The 19,651-nt window shown below is 36.2% G+C and overlaps 2 protein-coding genes across 3 annotated transcripts in view; both read right to left on the bottom strand.

Annotated features, from left to right (window-relative positions):
- LOC114620332 (vomeronasal type-2 receptor 116-like) overlaps window positions 1-2,328 on the bottom strand; it is a 44,037-nt gene extending 41,709 nt beyond the window's left edge. For both annotated transcript variants that reach the window (XM_028766423.1, XM_028766422.1), the window contains exon 1: window positions 2,108-2,328. In XM_028766423.1, coding sequence (XP_028622256.1) covers window positions 2,108-2,328 — 221 coding nt within the window. The remainder of the gene's footprint in view (window positions 1-2,107) is intronic.
- Window positions 2,329-10,667: 8,339 nt separating this feature from the next.
- LOC114620406 (formyl peptide receptor-related sequence 4) lies at window positions 10,668-11,639 on the bottom strand. Its single transcript, XM_028766490.1, has one exon. The coding sequence runs from the start codon at window positions 11,637-11,639 to the stop codon at window positions 10,668-10,670; it is 972 nt and encodes a 323-aa protein (XP_028622323.1).
- Window positions 11,640-19,651: the final 8,012 nt, after the last annotated feature.

Here is a 19,651-nt window from a genome sequence, read left to right as displayed (position 1 = left end):
ACAATTGCAGAAAACTAAGAAACTCTATGAAATAATTTCTCCAAGGTGTAATATTCTTCCATAGGAAAGGTTATAATTTATCCCAGAAAAGATTTTACATAAAATCAGTCTAAACTTGTCTTATTACTTATGGATTATGAATGTTTACTTGGATGCACACTTCCACTTCTATAAGATTAATGGTAAAATAATCCATACAGAGCTGACAAAAGAGCTATAAGTCCTTATTACAGTGAAAACTTGCCAAAAAGAAAAAAAACTTATGCAACAAAGCCTGCAATATATGCTATGAGCTGCTTTTATTTGTGTTTTTAAATTTGAATATACCTCTGCAGATCATGTCTTCCTTAGAATATACAAAGAGAAAAAGAGAGGACAAAAAAAGAGGCATTACTGCCAACGAAAACTTCAAATGAAATGAATGAAATCCAGTGGTTACAACAGAGTAAACACCAAGGAAGAACTTCTATAGTTAATATATAAAATAAAAATAAGGTCACGAAGATACTATGTTTGCATTCAAAATACAGTTAATGATTTTGTACTAAAAAACTGTATGGCTTAAATTAAAAGAAAGGGTGAGGTCAATTATAAAGCCAATTCAGAATCACAATACAGTTAGGAATGGAGGCATATTCACGGCTAACATAGATGACGGAATGCATAGTAAAAAGAATTCAGAATGAAATTATCTACATGAGAAATATTCTGGCAATTTGACTTGTCTTTTAAAATGTAAAATTGCTCAAATGGTGCATAACTTCGATAAAATAAAAGAGTCTACTAAAGACAAAATTGCCAAGAATTGAATTCCTGTGATACATCGAAATTATCAGACTAAGAAGAGTAAAAATGAATATATATTTGACTATATTAATTTTGATATTTTTGTTCAGATCCATATTTTATTTGAATTGAAGAAAAATAATTCACTTTCATTAACCCTGGTGAAAATTCAAAGTTTGATGTGGAAAGATTCAATATAAGTCAACAAAAGGATTGATTATATTAGCCAATAATGTGACTTTTGCATTGAAGAATCCTAGTGCTGGACCTGGAGACATGATCTTGATCTTAGCACACACAATGTAGGATTAGAACACTTGTTCTAATAGTTTTACATTCACCTACAAATGTGACCTACATCAAAAATATGAACACATATGCAAATAATGAATGAGATAATAAGCCTTAAAAGACTGTACCATGAATGTGACTATAAAACAAGCCACTTTTCTCTTAAAATTATTCCATACTCATAAAGAACACTATATACAATATATATACTCCTAATACTTAATAATAAAAGTTACAGAATTTTGTCATTAATTTAGCTTAAGTTTTATATGATTTTATGCAACTTCTGTTTTTTTACAGGAATCAATCCTCTTTTTTATAATGACTAATCCGGACATTAATAGCTCACATATCTGAAAGTACACCAAGATGAAACTCTCATTATCACATATGTGTCTTGTTAGACACATATATAAAAATATGAATAAATACTGCAAACCATTGGAATAAACAGGTAAACACAGGAGAGCTGTCTGAGAATAAAATTTAAATTATCAAAGAAATACATTTAATAAAACATGAGATAGATGAAATATCTAAGAAGCACAGAATTATTCACAAATTCTAATTGTGACATTGTTAACTGTGGAATCAGCTGCATATCATACTCATGGCCTCTTCACTCAAGCATCACAACAAATACTCAGAACTTATCGCTCTTGGTGACATCATCTAATATCACAGAATCAATCAGAACTTCTAAAACTCAAGAACAAAAAGGTCAGGATTAGAATAAATCATTGTTCTTTGAAATCATAATACTGAAAACTATTCAGAAATTGTGGCATAACAAGCATGGAAAATAAAAGATTATGGTTAAAAATAAAATGAAAAAACTAAAGTGAATGTAGTCAAAGTTTCCATTTCCTTTCCACATGAGTGAAGAAAATAATCTAAAAGAAAAATAAAAGTGATGAAAAGATTTTAGAAACTATGAGTGAATTTATCAAAATAAAAAATAGACAGTAAGTAAATTTTTATTACACCCTCTAAGTCATAAGAATTCTGAACTCACAAAATAATTACTTACTGTATGTGATTGTCCAAATATTGATATAGTAGTGTTGGATGTGGCTTTTTCTTCATTGTGTAGAAAGTATGAAGAGGGAAAAATGCACCAATCATTACATCTCCTTCATGGTGAAAATGTTCAGTAATTCGGTAGTAACATTTACTGATGTTAACTGTGTCAGTGGCAGAGAAAACTTTGGGAATCTGCAAGAGCCATGGGATAAAAATCCAGGAGAACATCCTATTAATACATGGGTCAACTTGATGTGGATCACACAATGTCCAGTACATATATGCTTGGTTCATGTTTTTGTGATCATATATTTTTTTTAATTTGTTCATGACTCGGTCTGTCACTCTAATTATTCCAAGGGATAGAGACCACCATTGGGAATTTTGAAACTATCCTTTCCCTTGGAATCTGCTGCTATTCAAGTGAAAAACAAGTTCGGAAATATGTGTGTTCATATTCTTCACTAGCCAAAGGCACTATGACCTCAGCAAAGGCTACAAACAGCAAGAGCTCAGGGTTGATCTTCTCCTGGGATGAATTGGCTACCATAATAAGCAAGAAACTTTTACTATGAAAAACAATTTAAACTGATCCCCACAGGTTACATCAGAGGAGACCAACTAAATGTAAAAGGAAAAGGCTAAAAAGAAAGAATTGGAAGTATAACAATTCAAAATTAATATACTGCAGAACTTTAGGTGGCAGCTAAACAAGTGTGAAATATGGGGAACAACTTCCAAGCCAGTTTATACAATATGCATTGCTGTAGCTTATCCCATCATTTCCTGCTTTTTGTCTAAGAAAGGGACTTTATCTCTAATATCTGTAAACTTTATACAATAAGAAAACTTATGAGAAATGTCAGGATCAGATGTATTATTACAATGCCCAGTTCATTTGTATTTAACAACTTTCAACAAATTACTTTTATTTTATTTAGTCCAAATTTCTGTAAATGTTTAATGTCAAATGAGCACAATGAAAAGTGCATTTAAAGTTTATACTTAGAAGACAACCTAAGGAAATTTTAGTTTTTGGTTTGTGACTATGATAATATTATCAGAACTTTGCTGATTAATGTTAAGCTCTGGAATTAGCAATGTATAATATTAATCTACTTTTCAAACCCATCAAATACCTGGAAGGGAAAATTTTCACCTGAGTAAGCAAGATGTACAGACAAAGCAGCTTCTGTTTTAAATAAAGAGAGACAAACTTACTGGCTCCTTGGAGAGTAACCCAAAGTGTATCTGTATCAGTGAAGACACCTTTTTGGCCGCCGTGCCCAGAAGTTCTGAGAGATCTGACTGTGAAACAGAAATTTGGGGGAATCTCCTAATGTGTCTAGAAAATGTGGGGTAATTGCCTATGCAGTATCTTGCGTGCCAACAGTTTGGGCTGTATTCTGCCATCAGTCAAGGTAAAGGGTACTTTATAGCTTAGTAGTCAGTTTTCACACATTTATCACAAACTCAATGTAAAGATTGATTTTTGCCCATCATCTTTGGAGGAAATTCAGAGTGTTGCCTTACTGGATGTGTCTCTATCACAAAAAGCATTTTTCTTATAAAAATATCTTAAATGCTACATTCTCAAGGTCTCTGAAGTATGTGAGAACTACCCATCTATCTTAAGACTATCTAAATAAAACATATTTCTTGTTTCATGTTAGTCATCCTAAGCTTAAGCTGCAAAACATGTACAGCAGACAATGTTAGGCTTATTTGCGTAATTAAGTGCATCAATTTTGAGCATAACTACAATGATAGTTTTGAATGCACTAAAGGATTTGATCATTTATAATGTGACTGACATCCAACATGAATTTCTTATTTATTACTAACAATTTATAAAAGTAGCTTTTATAAGTGTAGAAATTTAAAATAAGGATTATAAATTCAAACTCTTTATTATCAAACTAAACATTTAATCATGGACACAGTCCATAAGGAGACAGGCCATTTAACTGAACATGAAAATAGGCACAATAAAGAAACTAAAACAGTCACTCCATGAGTTAAAGGGAAAGAGGTAATTTTAATTTGCCAAAACTGTCTTCCAAGAAATCATAGAGAAGACCTAGTAGCCAGCATTGACATTGACATGGCAACAGGTACCAGTCCTATATTAAGGGAAGGAGCACAAGTTCCAATTCCCAGAGGTAAGGAGAATTACAAGGGATATTAGCCAAGCCTTGGGAGAGCTGGCATTTTCACTCACTGTACAGGATTTGTGGAGCCATCTGTGACTAGGAAACCACAGGCCTGCCTGATGCTGTCTGTGAGGCTGGAACACCTAGGGCTAGCATCTTTGAAACTGTTATGGATGCTGATTTAGAGGAAACACCTGTACCAGACAGGACTCTGGAGAGATGTTGATCATATCATTTTTGAGGTGAACCTTGTCAGGATGATAATAACCTTATTGGTGTCTTGTGCCTTTGTTCTGAAAATCCACAAACTTTTAAAAGTAACATCGTAGGGACATTTTTATATTGATGTATGTACAAAAGGTGTGGCTCTGCTCTATGCAGGAGCATTTGTGTAGCATCTGTCAATCTCTGTAAGGAATTTTGGACTGCATAAGAAAACTGCAATAGTGTGTCATATCCCCAATTATGCCATATGAATGGATGACATGTAACAATAAATCAAGAAATCCAGGTTGCCAATAAAATTCATTAGCTACTCTAGAGATATTTATGTCTCCTCGTTCTATCTCACTTATAGTTGCAAGTATTCTGGAAGAAACATTTGAGCATTGTGACCTGTATAGTTATCAAAAATACTGTAACTAAGAACAGGTTTTAAGCATTCAAAGTGTTTTTTTAACCTCTCTTTCTTTTGAGCTGTTCCAATGTAAGGGGTTCAACTTTTATATTGTAATCTGCTTTGCTGTCTTTATGGTTTCCTCATTTGTACTTTCTATGCTAGAAGTCAAAAGTTTTAAGACTGTCTCACTCACATTCAAACGTTTTAAGTTAATGTCATTATGAAATCCATCTCTAAAAGATTTCACATCCCTCTTTACTTTTATTATTATCTCATTTAATACACAGTTAGATTTTTTCACAATTGTTTGATCTGTGGGATTGTACAGAATACCCATAATATGTTTTAAGTTATTAAATATAAAAATTGTTTCATTTTACTATATACATAAACCAGAGAATTATCAGTTTTAATATATGAAGGTATTTCAATGATATCCATCATTAACACTTGAGGATTTAATTCAATGGTCAGACAAAACCGATTTCTATCTCTCAGTAATTTTCTAAAATAATTAACAGTTTGTAACTGATCTTGTCTAATCTGTACTTTATGTTACTGAATTTTCTGAAGACATATCCTATATCCTAAATATTTGATGTGATCTTTGTATTTTTCCAGAAATCTCCAGTATGGCAAATTGTTTTACTTCAACTAGTAATTTTTTAAGATATCAGTATTGCAATTAGTCAACAGTATGTCATTTGTTTCATTATAAGAAATAGATTGGGGAAACTGTTTATTATTCTTTCTAATATCTGTTTTTAGAACTATTGAAAAAAGGAATGGCTGCTTAAAAGTCCTTATGACAAAATTTTAACTCGATATCTTTTTATGGGCACAGTGAGGATTATTTTTTGTCTTTTTCTTTTAAGGGTATAGTAAAAACAAAAAAAGAAAGGAATCTTTCACTAAAATATACCATGACTTAGACACCAAAAATGTTAAAGATCAATCTTGTTACAGAGAAAAAAATTGGATGAATTTATTTACAGCTTCTAAGTCTATTGACATTCATAACTTATGAATTTTTTAATGATAAATACAGGAGACTTCTAAACACCAGAGGACTCTTCATATGTCCAGTCTCCTGCTCTTCTTGGCCCAGTTCTTCTAAGGTCTGTAACTTTTTCTTAGTTAACATGACCATGTTTCTTAGTTAACCATTTTAATGGCATAAGGCAGTGCCACATTTCATACATTTGGAGAGTCAAAACATCCCATATCCTGGTGACGGACAGACTTTAAATGTTTTTTATAACATTTTTCAATCTCTATCAGGAACATGCCCTACATTTTGGCTTCTTCATGAAGCTGAATAAACATCAGTCTGTTTTTCCGACTTTTATAGTAAATTCCTTCCACATAATTCCAAGGCTATATCTGCCACATATAGCTTTCTTCTCAATATCTGACCTTCAGACCAATACATTTAATCTATTTCAGTCTTCGTTTTATCTGAGGCAATGTCCTAATCCCAAGCAGAAGTACAGATACTTTTTGAGGTAGTCAGGTTGAATTCCGAGACTCATGTGAAATTATTACATCTGTCGTAATATTTACTAGACCATCAATCCAAATTCTATCTAACTGTAATTTTAACTTTGGTCTCAGATTCTTTATAGCATCAATAACATTTATAGTTGGCCAAAATATGTCTTTCCAGATACCTTCTTTTTTTTAACTCACTAAAATTGGTCTTGCCCCTGTTAAATGGGTAACATGTAGTTAAGTTTAGAGGATGTTAGTTTAGTTTACTTAAGTTTAGAGTAAAATTAGGCATTAATTTTTCAAGTTGCTCTCTAGAATAGTCTCCCCATGATTAACAGACAATAAATAGCTCATTTCATTTTTGTGGGTTCCAGAGAAAGAGGCTCCCAGGCTATTTTGTAATAGTAAGGAATTTCCTCATATTTCTCTGATGAATTACATCCATATTCTCTATGTGCCTTTTTCATGTCTCTTACATATTCCAGGAAACCTTCTCTTTGAATTATCATTACAGTGAATATCATCCTTAGTTGTTATGGAAAAATGAAACACAGAGACATCTATACAAAAATATTGTCAGACAGGAAATGAAAAGCTGTTTTCTAATTACTACAATGTAGATATATTATGGTTTTACTACTAAAAACAGACACCATAATCAAAACAACTCTAATGAGAACATGAAATTTGGGAAGGCATACTAACGTAGGTTCAGTTCATTATCATCAAGGTGGGAACATGTCAGTGTCCAGTCATGCATGATGCAGAAATATCTGACTGTTCTACAACTTCATCTGAAGGCTGCTAGGGAAAGACTCACGTCAAGGCAGCTAAGATGAGGGTCTTAAAGCCCACACCCACAGTGACATACCTAATCCAACAAGGCTATACTTACTCCAACAAGATAACACCTCCTAATACTGTCACTCCTTGGGGCAAAGATATTTAATCCACAAGCGAAGATAGTATTATTCACATGAAACTACAGGTTACATATTCTGTGTCTGATATGGTTCTACTAAACAATATTACTTTAGTTAGCCACTTCTCTATGAGGCAACTGAAGGTTTAATTTAATTCTTAAATTACCTCAAGACCTGGGAGTCTCAGAAGGACACATCTCTGTTTTACCAATGACAATCCCTAAGAGTTGTAAAGATACATTTTGAAGTAGCCAGGCTGGAATCTAATGACTCTGGGAAATTATTGTTACATTTGCCCCGGTATTCACTAAGCCTTCAATATCTTAAACATATCCGATACCCTCTCTTCAGTTTTGCTTTTATACCATTTCAGTTCCAGGCAAGTATTAAGGTCAGTTCTAGGTTGAGGAACTAACAATACAATAGATGCAAATAGTCAAGGAACAAGCAAGACAATAAATACAGATGGTCAAAGAACAAGCAAGGTAATAAGCAAATTTCTGTGAACACTCCCATGATCACTGCTTCTAAGGGATTATCAGGATGACAAAAATATTTGAGCCAACTTTCCTGTCCTAGCCCAAAGTCATTTTTATGTCTGAAGCCTACTTCCTCATTCTAGCCCAAAATTTAGAATCCTGTCTGAAATTATTTCATTGTTCTTGCCTAATATTTAGATTCATGCCAGAAATTACTTCTTTATTCTAGCCTAATGTCTGATTCCTGCCTGAAGCATACTTCCTTGTCCTTGGCCAATGTCAGATATTCACCAAGCAGCACATTTTCTTGTCCTTGGCTTATGTCAGCTTCTTGCCAATCAACCCCAAAAGAGCCCAATCTCTTCCCATTTTGTATTTCATTAAGAAGACTGAGCCTGTCTAAGATCATTCTGCCAAGAATGCCTTCCTTACTCATCATGGAATATGAATTATCAAAAGCATGCACATATGTCTTAGGTTGGTAAATCTCTATGAAGAGTCTTACCCATTCTTGGCTTGCCAGCCTGTTAATATAATGAATCTTGGGATCCATTTTCAGGATCAAGCTATGTACTTTGTCTGCCAACATGATGATGTTGTTAAAGACAAGCTTTAACATGAAAGGCAGGAAAAGGCCGGGTGGTGGTGGCGCACGCCTTTAATCCCAGTACTTGGGAGGCAGAGGCAGGTGGATTTCTGAGTTCGAGGCCAGCCTTGTCTACAGAGTAAGTTCCAGGACAGCCCGGGCTACACAGAGAAACCCTGTCTCGAAAAACCAAAAAAAAAAAAAAAAAAGGCAGGATAAAATTAATACCAAGACAAAAAGGGCTAGCATGATCAAGCTATATATGCCATTTTTGAAGCTTGACCAAAATAGAAATACTGACCTTAGGCCATGGGTAATTTTGTATGCAGTATCTGCCACATCAACACTCAGCATTCTTTAAATTCATAAGGTCACTATGCAAAGTTAAAACATCCAGAAAGGTGTTAGAATTATGCCAAATACACTGCAAGTGTATTTAAATTTTTTCCCAATTATAATGACTACCACTGTAAATTTTAGAACTAACATAACTCCAATGGTATTTGGCATAACACTTGAGATGGCTCTTTACTTTTAAACTTTGAATGTTATTCCAACAATTTGAATAGGATAAAAAGCATCAATCCGTTCATCCAAATGCCTATCTAGACCCTCTTGTACATTCAACACAATAGTAAAATTTTTTGCTAAATTATAAACAAAAGTAGCTTTCTTAACTTCTAGTGTCAAAACAATTGCAGAAGCAGTGGTATTAGCAATTAATATAATTAAAGCTGTTATACCAGCAATAATCAAGTCTACTACCCACTTGCTTCTGCTTAAAACCTCACTACCTCTTCCAGTACTTGCAAGCTTTTTTCAGAAGACCAAGGTTCTGTGATACTCAGGGCAATAAAACATCTCTATAACTGACCTGATGAATTTCAACACACTAACAAAATTATAAATTATACAATCAATACAGCATAAATACTGTAGAAGGAACAAATGTACTTTCATATCTCATACATAATTGCATACATGTACACATAAAAAATACACTTTTTTTCTGAATCCATATAAATGTTATGGATCTACATATAAGAATTAAAATGCAATGTGTTGCCAGAGATAGCCAGTCAGTCAACACAAGAACCACAACTGAGGGAGTGAGGATGATTATAGGAAAGGAAGAAAGAAGATCAAAGACACAGATATAAGAAGATTACTTGTCAATATCATGCCAGTAGCAAGTGTTTTTCTCAGAGTCTTTTAAAGGCAAGCAACACAAAGCATGACCAATTCCAGGAAGTTAAGCAATGACCATAAATGCCTACATGGTGAGTTTATGGTGCACAGTATCTATGTTTGACTAAGGCCATTTTCTTCAGGCTTGAACAGTCTCTCCAGGACATGTTTAAATGGAAGATCTTGGCAGGATATAGCATACATCTTAATTCACAACAAAGATAGATGTTGGCAGGAGCATTCATGATTAATCTTAAGTAAGAATTGAGCCAATGTTAACTCGGGATGTGCTCCCCACAGCATTATATAATCTTCCCCATGTCTTGCAATTCCCTGGACCCTTCTATGTTTCTGGATCAATTTTGAGATTTTAAATGTACTTTCAAGTCTCTTACACAACTGCACAAATGTACATGTAAAAAAATTACAAATTTTTTCTGAATCACTGTCAAATCTAAGGATTACAAATAAATAACATATAATGTGTTTCCTTCTGATTATGGTTTTATTCAAACTATATTTATGAATAATTTATCCCATGTTCTAGCAATTATATAACATTTTTCTTCTTTATGGCATAACTCTTTGTTGATTGAAGGCTCAATTTGGTTTAATTCTCAAACTCTCTTTGTAACCTGACTTTGATATGATCTTCCTTTATATGTATCACAACTGCTAGGACTACAATCATGCACTACATTGCCATCAAACATTTATTTAACAAAATAATATTTTAGGATTAATATATACTCTATTGTATAATCCTTTCAAATACACCTATGTTTTTTCCCTTGTACTATTTTGCTACCTTAGTCTTGGCCAGGCTACAGGCTAAGTTGAAAATTTTTCAAAAGATACATCATATTAATTTTATGTTTTATTTTTTCTTCCAAATCAGAAATCATAGAAGAATTTCTTATAGATTAATACTCAGAAATTTCATGCAAGATAGGATAAGTCAGAAAGCAAGACTAAGGTGGCAAAAAAAATAAATAAATAAAAATAAATAAATAAATAAAAAATCCATGGCCTTACTCCTGCCATTTCCTATACCTCAGAGTCTGCAGTACATGAAGACAAGTTGCTGTTTGTGTCACTACTCAGGACTGAATTTTCTTCCCCCAGACACTAGTCTTCCCTCAGGGCTCTTTCCATACTGGCAGACAGAGAGTAAATTAGTCTGTATCTGAATTCCTGACCCAGGAATACATAGAGTATTGGGTTGAGGCAGCTGTTGAAAGAGGCCAGGGTGCTTGCTAGGTTAACCAACATATGAATAATCCTAAGTGTCTCATTGTTCAAGAAGTTGCCTAAAAGCATAATCAATTGAAAAGGAAACCAACAGATAAAAAAGGAAGTTGCTATAGCTGTGAGGACACGTAAGGGACGGCTGGACTTCAAACAGCTTCTTCTGAAGATCTTGATAGCCATGAGTCCATAGCAGATAGCAATGAAAAACATGGGCATGCTGAATCCAATAAAGAAATTGATGATTCCCGAAGCTGTGGTAACAATAACAGACACCTTTAACTGCTCCTCAGGGGTTGCAACCCAGGATTCAAATTTAGATATACAGTGCACTTCCCCTCTTGCATCTTTCACTGTAGTTAAAAAGAAAAAATGTGGCAAGGTAAGCAGCAGAGCAAATATCCAAGCTCCAATCACGACTTTTCTGGCCAGACTCACAGTTCGGTGATTCTGAGACCATATTGGATGCAGGACACAAATACAGCGATCCATGGCAATGAGAGTGATTAGGAACACACTTACAAAAAGGTTTATGTTTGCAATAATGTTAACCAATTTGCAAAGAAACCAACCAAAAAGCCATTTTCCTCTCATGACCATTGTGATGATCTGAAGTGGTAGAGTAGCCATGAAAGAGAAATCACTCAAAGCCAAGTTCAGATAACAGACAGTGGTCACAGTGTGTGTCATCCGGAACCCAGCCACCCAAATCACAAGCCCATTACCTAGAACACCGAGGACAAAGGTTATAGAGAGAACCACTAATGAGAAGATCCATAGAACTCTGTAGGTAGTAGAATCATAAAGCACAACTTCTGATCCATTCAGAGACATTGAGATGTTGGCTTCCATCTTGTCAGCACCTGAAAAGTTTCAACAATGACTGTTTTTCAGATGTGATTTCATCTTGTACCACCTTTACTCAGATCCTTCTATAACACCGTTTATAACAGAGTACATATTCTAAAAGTACTAGAGTAAATATAGTTTTCTGTTAAATATTCCTTAGGGAAATCTTAGTTCTATACATTAATAAAGAGAATTACTTCTAAGACTGATTAAGAAGGGATCATAAGCACCAATGTCCTTATTCTGATATTGACCTGAGGGTGTACTGGATGTAGAATGTGTGGAGGCATGAGTTTACCATAAGAAGGACATAACTGGACCAATAATATTGTCCATTTGTCATGGATTTTCTTCAGTTCTTTGTTCTCATAGGAAAGAATTCAGTAGACTGTTGTAGGTAGTTTAAGTTGAGGTTTATTTTCAAACAAAGCATTCGAGTAGGTAGGAGAAAAAATGGACTATGTTTACAAAAGATCAAAATCTCAGGTGGCAGCAGATGCTGGCAAGGATGTGAAGCAGAGGAACACAACTGCATTGCTGGAGAGACTTCCAGTGCTTTGCTGCACTCTGGAAATCAGTCTGGCAATTCCTCAGAAAATTGGATATAGTACTATCTGAGAACGCAGCTATACCATTACTGGGCATATAATCAAAGGATTCTCCAACATATAACAAGGACAAAAGCTTCACTATGATCATAGCAGCCTTACTTATAGCAGCCAGAAGCTGGAAAGAACCCAGATGTTCTTCAACAAAGAAATGGATAAAGAAAATACGGAACATTTGCACAATGAAGTATTACTCAGCTATTAAAACAATGAATTCAAGAAATTCTTAGGCAAATGGATGGAACTAGAAAATGTCATCCTGAGTGAGGTAACCCAATCACAAAAGAACACACATGGTATGTACTCATTGATAATTGTATATTAGCCCAAAAGCTGGCAATACCCAAGATTCAACTCACAGACCACATGAAGCTCATGAAGATGGAAGGCCAAGTGAGGGTGCTTTGGTCCTTCTTTTTTTTTTTTTTTTTATACTCTTCATGGTGTCCTCATTCTTTTTTTTTCCTTTTTTTTTATTGGATGTTTTATTTACATTTCCTATGTTGTCCCCTTACCCCATCCCCCACCCACCCCGGAACCCCCAATCCCCTCATCCCTCCTCCTTCTTCTCTGTGGATGTAACCTCTATCTACTCCCCCTCACTCCCACCTCCCCACCCTCAAAATTCCCACCCCCTGGGGCATCCAGCCTTCATGAGGTCAAGGTTCTCTTCTTCCACCTATGCCCAGCAGGGCCCTCCACTCTTACATATTCAGCTGAAGCCCTGGATCCCCCCCCCCCAAGTGCTCCCAGGCTGGTGGTTTAGACCCTGGGAGCTGTGGTTGGTTGGTATTATTGTTCTCCTCATGGTGCCGCAAATCCTTTCAGCTCCTTCAGTCTTCACTCTAACTCCTCTATTGAGAAACCCATGATCAGTTCAATGGCTAGTTGTGAGCATCTGCCTCTGAATATGTCAGACTCTTGAAGACCTCTGAGGAGACATCCATATCAGGCTCTTATCAGCATGCACTTCCTGACTTCCACATCAGCATCTACCTTTGGTGACTGCACATGGGATGGATACTCAGGTGGAAAGTCTTCAGACCGCCCCTCCTTCAGTTTTTGTCCCTCACTTTGTCTCCATATTTGCTCCCTTGAGTATTTTGTTGCTCCTTCTAAGAAGGACCGAATCACCCCCACTTGGTCTTCCTTCTTTATGGGCTTCATGTGGCCTGTGAGTTGCATCTTGGTAATTTCAAGGTTCTGGGCTAATATCCAATAATCAGTGAGTGAATACCATGTGTGTTCTTTTGTGATTGGCTTACCTCACTCAGGATGATAATTTCTAGTTCCATCCATTTACCTAGGAACCTCTCGAATTCATTGTTTTTAATAGCTGAGTAATACTCCATTGTGTAAATATACCACATTTTTTGAATCCATTCCTCAGTTGAAGGACATCTGGGTTCTTTCCAGCTCCTGGCTATTATAAATAAAGCTGCTATGAACATAGTTGAGCATATGTCCTTATTACATGTTCGAGCATCTTCTGGGTATATGCCTAGGAGTGGTATAGCTGGATCCTCGGGTAATGCTATGTCCAATTTTCTGAGGAACCGCCAGACTGATTTCCAAAGTGGTTGCACCATCTTGCAGTCCCACCAACAATGGAGGAGTGTTCCTCTTTCTCCACACCCTCGCCAGTATCTACTATCACCTGAGTTTTTAATCTTAGCCATTCTGACTGGTGTGAGATGGAATCTCAGGGTTGTTTTGATTTGCATTTCCCTGATGACTAAGGATGCTGAGCATTTCTTTAGGTGCTTCTCGGCCATTCGAGTTTCTTCCGTTGAAAATTCTTTGTTAAGCTCTATACCCCATTTTTTAATAGGGTAATTTGGTTGTCTGGAGTCTAATTTCTTGAGTTCTTTGTATATATTGGATATTAGCCCTCTATCAGATGAAGGATTGGAGTATCAAAATGCTCATGGAAGCAAATATGGAGGTAAAGTGTGGGACAGAAACTAAAGGAGGGGCCATCTGAAAACTGTTCCACATAGGTATCCATCCCATGTGCAATCACCAAAGGTAGATGCTAATGTGGATGTCAGGAAGTGCGTGCTGACAGGAGCCAGATATAGCTGTTTCCTTAGAGGTTTGCTAGAGCCTCACATATACAGAGGTGGATGCTCTTCACTAACCATTAAACTGATAACGGGGTTCCCAGTGAAAGAGTGAGAGTAGTGGTGATAAAAACTGCAAGGTATTCTTACAGAGATAGGCAAGAAGATCAATGAAATAGAATTGAAGACCCAAAAATCAACCCACACACCTATCTGTGGTCACTTGATTTTTGACAAAGGAGCTAAAACCGTCCAGTGGAAATAGGACAGTATTGTCAACAAATGGTACTGATTCAACTGGAGATCAGCATGTAGAAGAATGAAAATTGATTCATTCTTATTTCCTTGTACAAAGCTCAAGTATAAGTGGATAAAGAACCTTCACATAAAACCAGATACACTAAAACTAATAGAAGAAGAGATGGGGAAGACCCTCAAATACCTGGGCATGGGGAAAAAGTTCTTGAACAAAACGCCAATGGCTTGTGCTCTAAGATCAAGAATTGAAAAATTGGACCTCATAAAATTGCAAAGCTTCTGTAAGGCAACAACACTGTCAATAAGACAAAATGGCAACCAACAGATTGGGAAAAGATCTTTACCAATCCCACATCCAATAGAGGGTAGTATGCAATATATACAAAGAACTCAAGAAATTAGACTCCAGACAACCAAATAACCCTATTAAAAATGGAATACAGAGCTGAACAAAGAATTCTCAACTGAGGAAACTTAAGTTCTTTTATTGTTGAGAATAGTTCTCTCTATTCTGGTTTTCTTGTTGTTGTTGTTGTTGTTGTTATTCCAATTGAATTTGAGAATTGCTTTTTTATCTCTGTGAAGAATTGAGTGGAAATTTTCATGGGGATTGCATTAAATATTTAGATTGCTCTCAGCAAGATAGCCATTTTTACTATATTAATACTTCCAATCCATGAGCCTGGAAGACCTTTCCATGTTCTGAGATCTGCTTTGATTTCTTTCTTCAGAGATTTGAAGTTCTTGTCATACAGATCTTTCACTTGCTTGGTTAGATTCACATCAAGGTATTTTATATTATTTGTGACTATTGTGAATGGTGTCATTTCCCTAATTTCTTTCTCTGCCTGTTTATCTTTTGAGTAGAGGAAGGCTACTGATTGGTTTGAGATAATTTTATATCCAGCCTCTTTGCGAAAATAGTTTATCAGATTAGGGAGTTCTCTGGTGGAAGTTTTGGGCTCACTTATGTATACTATCATACCATCTGCAAATTGTGAAATTTTTAATTCTTCCTTTCTAATTTGTATCCCTTTGACCTCCTTTGTTGCCTAATTGCTCTGGCTAGGACTTCCAGTACTATATTGAGTAGGTAGAGAGAAAGTGGGCAGCCTTGTCTAGTCCCTGATTTTAATGAGGTTGCTTCAAGTTTCTCTCCATTTAGTTTGATGTTGCCCACTTGTTTTCTATATATTGAATTCTCAACTGAAGAAACTTGAATGGCCAAAAAACACCTAAATAAGTGTTCAGCATCCTTAGTCATCAGAAAAATGCAAATCAAAACAACCCTGAGATTCCAACTCATAACAGTCAGAATGGCTAAGATCAAAAACTCAGGTTACAGCAGATGCTGGAGAGGTTGTGGAAAAAGAGGAACAATCATCCATTGTTGGTTGGATTGTAAGCTGGTACAAACACTATGGAAAGCAATTTGGCATTTCCTCAGAAAATTGAACATAGTATTACATGAAGATCCAGCTGTACCACTCCTAGGCATATACCCAGAAGATGCTCCAACATACAACAGGAAAACATGCTCAACTATGTTCATAGCAGCCTTATTTTTAATAGCCAGAAGCTGGAAATTTCAAACAAGGGTTAGTGCATGTTTTAAGGCTCATTTAATTGTCAAGTTAAAATTGGTTTTGTCTCTTTTACAGTATTTATTGTAAGTTGCATTGACTGTAAATTTTTTTCTTTTTTTTTTTGGAAGCTTTATTTACATTTCAGATGTACTCCCCTTTTCCCTTCCACCCAGGACCTGCCTATTCCATCCCCCCTCCTGCTTCTGTTAAATTGTGCTTCCACCCACCATCCCACTCATATCTCCCCACTCATGATTTCCCCCACACTGGCACGTCCATCCTTCACTGGACCTAGGACTTCCTCACCCAGCTATGCCTAACAATGTTAACCTCCCCTACATGTACAGCTGGAGCCATGGGCCCCTACCTATATGCTCCCAGGCTGGTGGTTTAGGCCCTGGGAGCTCTGGTTGGTTGGTATTGTTGCTCGCCTCATGGGGCCACAAACCTTTTCAGCTCCTTCAGTCTTCTCTCTCTGTCTTCCATTGTAAATCCCATGATCAGTTCAATGGTTAGCTTTGAGCTTCCGCCTCTGTATATTTCAGGCTCTGGCAGACCTCTAAAGAGACAGCTATATCAGGCTCCTGTCAGCATGCACTTCCTGGAATCCACATCAGTGTCTACCTTTAATGAATGCACAAGAAATGGACACCCAGGTAGAGCAGTCTATGGATGCCCCCTCCTTCAGTTTCTGTCCCATGCTTTTTCTCTGTATTTTCCCCATGACAATTTTGTTACACCTTCAAAGAAGGGCCAAAGCACCCACACTTTGGTCTTCCTTGTTAATGAGCTTCATGTGGTCTGTGAGTTGTATCTTTGATATTGTGAGCCTTTGGGCTACTATCCAATTATCAGTGAGTACTATGTGTGTTCTTTTATGACTGGGTTACCTCACTCAGGATGACATTTTCTAGTTCCATCCATTTGCCTAAGAATTTCTCTAATTCATTGTTTTGAATAGCTGAGTAATATTCCATTGTGTAAATGTACCACATTTTCTGTATCCATTCCTCTGTTGAAGGACAACTGGGTTCTTTCCAGCTTCTGACTATTATAAATCAAGAAGTCAAGAAATTAGACAGCAGACAACCAAATAACCCTATTAAAATGGGGTACAGTGCTAAACAAAGAATTCTCATCTGAGAAAACTCGAATGACCGAGAAGCACCTAAAGAAGTGTTCAGTATCCTTAGTCATCAGGGAAATGCAAATCAAAACAACCCTGAACATAGTGCTGCTATGAATATAGTGGAGCATTTGTCCTTTATATAAATTGAAGCATATTTGGGTATATTCCCAGGAGGGGTATAGCTGGGTACTCAGGTAATGTTATGTTCAATTTTCTGATGAACCACCAGCCTGATTTCCAAAGTGGTTGTACCAGCTTGCAACCCCACCATTCGCAGGATTAATATAGTAAAAATGGCCATTTTGTCAAAAGCAATGTACAGATTCAATGCAATTCCCATCAAAATTTCAAATCAATTCTTCATAGAGATAGAAAGAGCAATTTGCAAATTCATTTGGAATAACAAAAAAAAAAACAAGATATTGAGAACTATTCTTAACAATAAAAGAACATCTGGGAAAATCACCATCCATGAACTCAAGCTGTACTACAGAGCAATAGTGATAAAAAAAAACTACATGGTATTGGTACAGAGACAAGCAGGAAGATCAATGGAATAGAATTGAAGACCCAGAAATGAACCCACACACCTATGGTCACTTGATCTTTGGCAAAGGAGCTAAAACCATCCAATGGAAAAGGGACAACATTTTAAATAATTGGTGCTGGTTCAACTGGAGGTCAGCATGTAGAAGAATGCAAATTGATGCATTCTTATCTCCTTGTACAAAGCTCAAGTCCAAGTGCATAAAGGGCCTTCACATAAAACCAGATACACTAAATCTAATAGAATGGAAGATGGAGAAGACCCTCTAATACCTAGGCACAGGGGAAAAGTTCCTGAACAGAACACCAATGGCTTATGCTCTAATATCAAGAATTGAAAAATGGGACCTCATAAAATTGTAAATCTTCTGTAAGCCAAAGGACATTGTCAATAAGACAAAACAGCAACCAACATATTCGAAAAGATCTTTACCAATCCTACATCCTATAGAGGGATAATATCCAATATATACAAAGAACTCAAGAAATTAGACACCAGACAACCAAATAACCCTATTAAAAATGGGGTACAGTGCTAAACAAAGAATTCTCATCTGAGAAAACTCGAATGGCTGAGAAGCACCTAAAGAAGTGCTCAGTATCCTTAGACATCAGGGAAACGCAAATCAAAACAACCCTGAGATTCCACTTCACACCAGTCAGAATGGTCAAGATCAAAAACTCAGGGAATATCAGGCAAGAATGTAGAGAAAGAGGACTGTATAATTTCTAACTGTGTTAGTGTGTTGAAACCTGGCATGTCTGTTATGAGGGTCTATCAACCGTTTTTGAATTACTGCCCTGGTATTAGAAAACATTATTCCTGACTATTCCTGTGTTAAAGCTTCTCTCTAACAATATCAATAGGCTAGCAGCCAAAGTACATGACTTGAACCTGAAAATGGACTCCCAGACATAATTATTAATTTAACAGGCTGTCAAGCCAAGGACGGGTAAGATTCTCCCAGAGCCTTACCAATCTAAGAAAGAAGTGCATTGCTTATAATAATGCATATTCCATGATGGGTAAGGAAGCCTTTCATGTCAGAATGACCTAAGACAGGCTCAGTCTGGTTTATGCAAGAAAAAGAGAGAGATGTGGAGAGCTTTGGGGGCTTCCTCGTAGGAATCTAACACTAGCCAAGGACAAGGAAATGGACTTCAGGCAGGAATCTGACATTAGGCTCGAACATAGAAGTAATTTCAGGCAGAAATCTAAATCCTAGGCTAGAAGAAAGATGAAATTTCAGGCAGGAATCTAAATCTTAGGCTGGAACAAAAAAGTAATTATAGGCAGAAATCTAAATCTTAAGCTAGAACAAAGAAGTAGGCTTCAGGCATGAAATGACTTTGGGCTAAGACAGGCAAGTAAGCCCAGATATTTTGTTCATCCTGATAAGCCCTTAGAAATAATGATCACAGGAGTGATCACGGGACTCTGTTTATTGTCCTGCACGTTCTTTGACCATCTGGGTTTATTGTCTTGCTTGTTCCTTGACTATTTGCATCTATTGGATCGCCAGCTCCTCAACCAAGAACTGACCTTAATATTTGCATGTAATTTAAACAACATAAAGGCAAAAATGGAGGAGGAGGGATGGGATAGAGGATTAATGGGAGGGGGAATGGAGAAGGGAGATGGAACTGGAAATGTAAATAGATAAATATCAAATTAAAAAAAGAAAAAAGAATGCTAGAGATAGAACTGAGGAAATAAGTGAGCTAAGATTTGCCTGGTGATCCAAAACAAGTTCTAAGATATAATGAAATATTTGAGTGAGGTGTGATGGAAAACTAAATTATAAAATCATGTAAAGCCAAGATA

Source organism: Grammomys surdaster, unplaced genomic scaffold (genome assembly GCF_004785775.1).
Source record: "Grammomys surdaster isolate TR1022 unplaced genomic scaffold, NIH_TR_1.0 168, whole genome shotgun sequence".
Taxonomy (NCBI): Eukaryota; Metazoa; Chordata; class Mammalia; order Rodentia; family Muridae; genus Grammomys; species Grammomys surdaster.
This window is presented reverse-complemented; position numbering and strand designations above follow the sequence as displayed.